Genomic DNA, 6,825 nt, shown 5'->3' with positions numbered 1-6,825 from the left:
AAATTCTCCATTTTTTCCTATGTCACAACTTGGAGAAAAATTGTCATGTATAGTAAATCTAATTCGCATAATCAATGTGTAATCATAATAATTTTTAAGAGATGCTTCAAAAAAAAATTAAATTTTTTTTTTTTTTTAAGTTCCTTAAAAGACTAGCTTTTGTTTTTGAATTCAATCCAGTTATCTGTCAAGCTCACAAATTGGAAGTAATCTGTTGTTTCCCGTGGGGAGTACAAACACTGGCTTGTTCGAATGGACAAACCGGGGATTGGAGTTGTTACAAAGGCTCAAATGGTTGATTATTATGCTCAAATACTGACCAAGGTTTTGGGGAAGTAAGTAAATAACATTTGAGCTTGTTATTATGTTTCTGTTCCATTTTATTGTAACGTCTCTAACAGTGCATCAATGCAATATTCTTCCTTTGATTGCTTTGTTTCTCTTCACCCTGAAAGTGGAATAATACTTTTTGTAGTGAGAAAGACGCACAAATGTGTATTTATCATGTTTCTTGGCAGTCCAACTTTGGGTTCTGTTGTGAACTTGACGATGAATGTGCACGGGAACTAGCTGGTTAGTATGTGCATTTGGTTTCTCTTTGCCACGGTTGTGATATGTATTTTGCAGCTTGAAGACAAATGCTTCCATATGGTGTAGGTGTACCAGGTGTATTATCTGTTCAGCTAGATAAGAATTTTGAGTCAGAGAATAAGAATTATGGAGGTTTGTACGTTTTTCAGATAATATTTTTGTGTGTTTTTTTAATGTTTGATCAGATATAACATGCTCCACATCTTTTCTACCTTGCAACTTCGCTTCTCTTCAAGCATTGTATTCAGTGATATCTTGATCTCAGAGATATATTGCAAAGTATTAACTTTGACTGTTTCTTTCTTTTCTTTTCTTCTTTTAATAATTTCTATTTGAAAGGCCTCTGTGTCAAGAAAGTATATAGCAGAAGCACCATGTAACTTATGCTAGTATATTTGTGTCAGTGTCATAACAAATACATGTTTTAGGGATTCTAATCCTTAATCAACCAAAATGTTTATGTGATTTCACTGTATGAGATGATCTCTCAAGTAATTTACTTATGTAAATAAAGCAATTAACTTTAGATGTTTTATTAATTTGAGCTGGATTTTAGTGGAGGGGTAAATTCTATGTCATTGTAGATAGCCAGTCTTTGAAGCAGCTAAAGGAAAGTTGTATAGTCCAGTAGCAGCCATGTGTCTTTTCCTTGAAAGTGGAAGACTTTGTATTGAGTAGAAAAATAGGCTTTATAGTGGCTGCAATTCTTTGTGGCAGAGATGAGTCTTTTCCTTGGTTAGAATCATGCATTGGGCTTGGGAACACTTTGTAGTGTATAGCAGTTGTGATTCTAGATTTTGTGGCAGAGCATGCCTTTGCAACAGAAAGCACACAATGTCAATTAATGACTTATAAAACTGGACAGAGTTTCATACTGACTGTGAAGGTTGCTAAGTGAGCTTTAGCACAAGGGAAAGCTCAAGGAAGTAATTCCTGATCATATTTTATTGTCAAGCTCAATGAGAATGTTGCTGATGGAATTGGTCATTCAAAGGGAAGTATTATGTCACTTATACTGAGACATGTAGTAGTTAGTAGAATTGTACAATATATGAAGTATTAACTATAGCCATCAGAAGTATACCCATGAAACTTTAACCATATGGCTTGCAGAAGGTTTACAAAATGAGCAGATTAGGAAGGTATCTGATGCTGGGGTAAGAAAGAGGTAAGTATAGCCAATCTCGTCACAAAAACTGTCATGCAAAGTTGCTAGAAGTCTTGAGCAAGGAGGAAAGAATCAGATGCATTGAGAAAGAGAGATTCCCAATGTATCTATGTGAGGGGTGAGATTGAGAAAGGTAGGGTCCAACTTATTATATTCTTAAATGCAATTCATCCAACTAGTTGGAGTTTAGGTGCAGGTGATAACTTTAAATGGGTTAGAAGATTCAAATGCTACTGAGGAAAGTAAATTGCTTACTCCTTGTTCTTGGAAAATTATTTTGGAAAGCCATGGGAAAAGAAATTATATTCCATAGACCCCAAAACATGATGTTTAACGTTATAGTGACATATTTGGTGGTGCATTTCTCTAATACTCGCTATTAACTTTGATAACAACTAGTTTATGTCAGAAAATGGCTTCAGGTCTGGTTCTTGTGTATTGATTAAGGCTCATCTTTAAATTGAAGTTCATGTATAAAAGGTGGTTTTGGCATATATTTTACAACATGCATGAAGTTTTAAGAAAAAGGGGGTAAGGCTGCCTACCTACCATGACCTCTCCTAGACTACGCAACAGTGGGAGCTTTGTGCAGCCTCTCCTAGACTTTGCAAAAGTGGGAGCTTTGTGCACTGGGTACGACCATGAAGTTTTAAGAAACTCTGCTGCTGGTTACTCAAGCAAATGAGGAGGAGGTATGCAATGCTGGAATTGGTGAAGATATTACAATAACATAATAAAATTGTTGTATCTAGTGCACAAAACTCCTACTTTTGTGGGGTCTAGGATAGGTGATTGGTAGGCAACCTTAGTGCCTTACACCCAATTTTATTTTGGAATGCCTGATTCCTAGACTCAAATCTGCAACTTGTCACTTTGGATGGAAGGCACTTGCTATCGCACTAAGGCCCAACCTCTTTGTTAAATTACCGATTCTCCCAAAAGCTTAAACTATTAGGAAATTGTTAATTTAATCACTTAGCCATAATTCTAACACTCTCTTTAAATAGCATAATAATTAACAATAGTTTTTTTTTTTTTAATTCTTAATCCAATTGCTCTGAAACATGCCTTAGCCAAGATGGGTTACTGGCTAGTCCAACTTGGTTAATGATGATCAGATGATGTAAGTGAGACTGTTAAGATGATTTGGTTGTGTGAGACAGAAATCTTCAATGGTTAATGCGAGGCATATTTGGTGCTAGTTAAGGTCTGTATGAGGGAGTGACTGGCATCAGCCACCCCAATAAAGCAAAAATATATAATTTATTGAAAGCCTGTATTTTGTGCTTTGTGATAATATACTGATCTTTATCGGTGGACAATGCTTGAGGGTAGGTATTTAGGTGATATTACACTCTAAGCAGTCCCATTTAATATAATATTTTTCATTACATAATTAAGAAATTTTATAGTATAACCTGTCAAACATCATTTTTACAAATTTTGAACATTTTGGAATTTCTTAAAAAAACCTCATACATTGTGATGGACTCTGGTTCTATCAAGTGCTATAAGAACAGTAGGCAAAACAATCTACTTTGAGGCTGGCCAGCCTCCTAAATTAAGAGGGAGGGGTGGGAAGACATTTGAGTCAGAATTATTCTGAGATTCCTTTATCGAATACAAAACCTACATAAATAGCCAACACCTCTCCTACCTCATTGAAAAGACTAATAGGAATGATAACCAATCTATTTTCTACTTTATCTCCCAAGTCCAGGGAACTACTCTTCATTATTATTTGATAAAACCACAGAAAAATTTGGTAAAATAAATTTAATCTATCTAATCTATTTCGGTACCAAACATGCAAAAATTGCAACCAACCTTGTGACATTGGTTGCTGCCTGGCTCATATCACAGTGTTTTCACCTGTTCTAATACATTCACCAGTGAGGTGAACATACCAAGCACATTAGGTTATATTTTTTGTTAAGGACCTAGTCCTACAGAAACCATTAACTTTTTCAGTTTAGGATTTTAATGACATGTTATCACCTAGTGTAAACAGCTGGTTAGAGGATTGGTCGAGTATTTGATAGAACTTGACTGCTTGCAGAATAGACATTATCTGTTAACTATTAGAGTGAATTCTGAAACCTTCCTCAATAGAGCAACTGATTGATGCCATGTTTACCAAGTGCTAGAGTACTTGTTTATTTATGTTTTCATCACGCTTCTGTTAGTTAGCTTAAGCATGTTTTATTATTATGGAGAGAAAATCTTCTAATGTGAAGTGGAATATGTCATTACTCTACAAGTTTTTTTTTAATAAGTCTTACTCTTCAAATTTTTTTTTTTTTGGATAAGGCTTACTCTTAAATTGTTTCTCAGTGGAAAATATGCAAATGATGATTTAATAACTAGATTACTATTGTTGTTATATGGGGTTAGAATAAACTATTGAAATTATTAATTTTGATTTGTTCTTAATAAGAGGCCAATTCCCAATGAATCATTTCAATGTCATTCAGATTATATCTTTAGTTTACCATTGCAACAATTCTTTCCATTGTAGAGTAAACAAGCTGTATTTTCAGGTAATAATCTACAGAGTAATCTACAGAGTTCCACAGATCTGCCAGATCCTTCAGAAGCAAGTCAAACAACCCCTATAAAAACAAAGAAACTATTCGTTACAGGTATGTTGCAAGACTCTGAGTTTGAATTCTTTGCTTGTAAATTTCATATTTTCGAAGACCACTTTTATGAAATAATTCAAGATTCTTATTTATGAAATGTGCATGCTTGTTTTACTATAATGGTTGTCTAATTATGCTTTTTTGAGTTTTACCTGATTAACATTTGGTTCAATTTAGTCTTTGGAGATTCCCTGGACCATGCCATGGCTTCCTCTTATGAGATCATAAAGTATTCCTTGTAGTTTCCATTCTGAAATCCAAAAGTTCTCCAGTCCAGCAACTTTATTTCTCCCTCTTTTTTTATTCACAAATGACAGTGATTTGCAATCTTGATTTAAAAACAGGGCTGTCATTTTACACATCTGAGAAAACCTTACGTGCTGCATTTGAAGGCTTTGGTGAGCTTGTTGAAGGTATGTTTGCATTTCCATGCTCATAAATGACATGTTTCATTAGTAAGGGTATACCAGTGCTGATGCACTGCTTCCTCAACAGTTAAAATTATAATGGACAAAATTTCCAAAAGGTCCAAAGGTTATGCATTTATAGAGTACACTACAGAGGAGGCTGCTAGTGCAGCACTCAAAGAGATGAATGGCAAGGTAAGTTTTCTTCCATTAAGAATCTTCCTTGTATTTTTCTTGTGCTTAATGTTCAAGCGCAGGTTTGTTTTCCTTAAGCTTTGATTCATAATTGTAGATAAAACAAATATAACACTGGAGTAAGAGAAAGGGTAATCTCTCTATTTTGTTCCTGGTTCTTGCAGATTATTAATGGCTGGATGATAGTTGTTGATGTTGCCAAGACTAATCCACCAAGATACAGCAGGGGTCGCCCCAGATAGGAATTTTGACAAGAGAACGATTCCTGATCCACTGTCTTCAAGGTCAAGCAAGATATTCAGGCTACTGCTCTCAAGGTGTTGGACTATTCTCATACTGCCACCTAAATTTTGTTCGATGAGTACCTGCAAGAGGCAAGAGGCAAGAGCCTTTATCAGCTCCAGATCTTCAAGTGAAGCACTAGTCGTTCACATTGAATTTTTTAGTCATTAATATATTATGGAGACTCTCTCATATATATATATATATAGGCAGAAACTTGTAGTCTGAAATTCTATTATGTTGCATGCTCTTAGAAGGGGAAATGAAATGCTCTTTACTCGAAGACAAGCAATACACTAGTCTTGAATTTTACTAAAAGCATTGAAGTAAATATTTTTTTAATCCTGCGAAATTGAAGTTTGGAGAGATGACATTCCACCCCAAAATTGAAGGGAAAAAATATTTCGAAACATACATAATTAAAAATAAGGGTAATTTTACTCCATTTCCTTGAGTTTGGGGAGATGACACTCTACCCCAAATTTGAAGGGAAAAAACACTTCCTTTTTTACATTCGTTTGATCAATTTTTGTTAAATTAATATTAAAAATGTTATATACTAACTCATCCTTTGCTCAAGGCTATGTTTCCAAAATTATCCTCCATTTAAAAATTAAAATTCTTTGTTTTAGAATTTAAACTAATCGCTAACCCGTGTGATGCACGGGAAAGCACAAAGAATATCTACAAAATCTATATAACATTATAGTTATATTTGTTAGGTTCAAACACACTCTTCTTGAATTATCAAATTATTAAAAAAAATTAACTCTCTTCTTCACTTTTTACTCAAACTTGTTTTCATAGCTCATATTTAAACAATCATAGCAGAAAATTTTCTATTAATAGTAAATTTTGTGTAAAGACAAATTACAGTTTCATGTAAAGTGTAGTATTAGATTAGATATTGATTTGAAATCACGTGAATAAACTGCTAGTTTTCCATCATTCTTTGGGAAATATTCTCCCCCCTCCTTTAGGATTTCAGAAAGAGCAATTAAGAATTTTGATTGAATGAAAAAATTATCAGTTTCTAACAATTTACGATTTTTAGATAAGTGGTAATTTATTTATAGTATCAAGGCAGATGGAATTAAGTATGAAACATCTTAAAATTTAAAGTCACACCATTGCCTAAAGGAAAAATGTTATACAGGTCTTGTGTAATGAACTTATTTACTTCTTTTGATTACTAAAGCATGGTTGAAAGGAAATAATATTCATGATGGCTTATACGGTCTCAAAAGATAAATAAATTCATGATGGCTTATAACTGCCTAAAAAGTATATCTTGGTACATAGTCTCAAGAGATGAGATTAAAAGGCTTAATCTATATCTATATATTACTAAAAACTGAAGCGTAGCATTTAATGTTGCTATGCTCACATTGAGCCACGTCAGCAGCCATGTCATTCTCATCCTCTTTTCTTAATTTTTAATTCAATTTGAAAATAATTTTTGCTAATTTTTAATTCAATTTCCAGCCATATCTTTACTTTAAAGTCCACTTATTATACATTTAAATTCACAATAAAGCCC

At 33.7% G+C, this 6,825-nt stretch overlaps 1 protein-coding gene across 1 annotated transcript; it reads left to right on the top strand.

Moving 5' to 3' along the window:
* The first annotated feature begins 239 nt into the window (after positions 1-239).
* On the top strand, positions 240-5,574 carry LOC136067799 (organelle RRM domain-containing protein 1, chloroplastic-like). Its single transcript, XM_065774087.1, has 7 exons — positions 240-335; positions 476-573; positions 658-723; positions 4,300-4,401; positions 4,746-4,814; positions 4,897-5,003; positions 5,168-5,574. The coding sequence occupies exons 1-7, from the start codon at positions 253-255 to the stop codon at positions 5,243-5,245; spliced, it is 603 nt and encodes a 200-aa protein (XP_065630159.1). The 5' UTR covers positions 240-252; the 3' UTR covers positions 5,246-5,574.
* The last annotated feature ends 1,251 nt before the right edge of the window (positions 5,575-6,825 follow it).

Source organism: Quercus suber, unplaced genomic scaffold (genome assembly GCF_002906115.3).
Source record: "Quercus suber isolate HL8 unplaced genomic scaffold, Cork oak 2.0 scaffold_85, whole genome shotgun sequence".
Taxonomy (NCBI): domain Eukaryota; kingdom Viridiplantae; phylum Streptophyta; class Magnoliopsida; order Fagales; family Fagaceae; genus Quercus; species Quercus suber.
This window is presented reverse-complemented; position numbering and strand designations above follow the sequence as displayed.

Coding starts and splice junctions, on each gene's coding strand:
- LOC136067799 (XM_065774087.1), top strand. CDS start 253: ATGGACAAACCGGGGATTGGAGTTGTTACAAAGGCTCAAATGGTTGAT. Junction 336..475: donor CTGACCAAGGTTTTGGGGAA/GTAAGTAAATAA, acceptor TACTTTTTGTAG/TGAGAAAGACGCACAAATGT. Junction 724..4,299: donor AGAGAATAAGAATTATGGAG/GTTTGTACGTTT, acceptor CTGTATTTTCAG/GTAATAATCTACAGAGTAAT.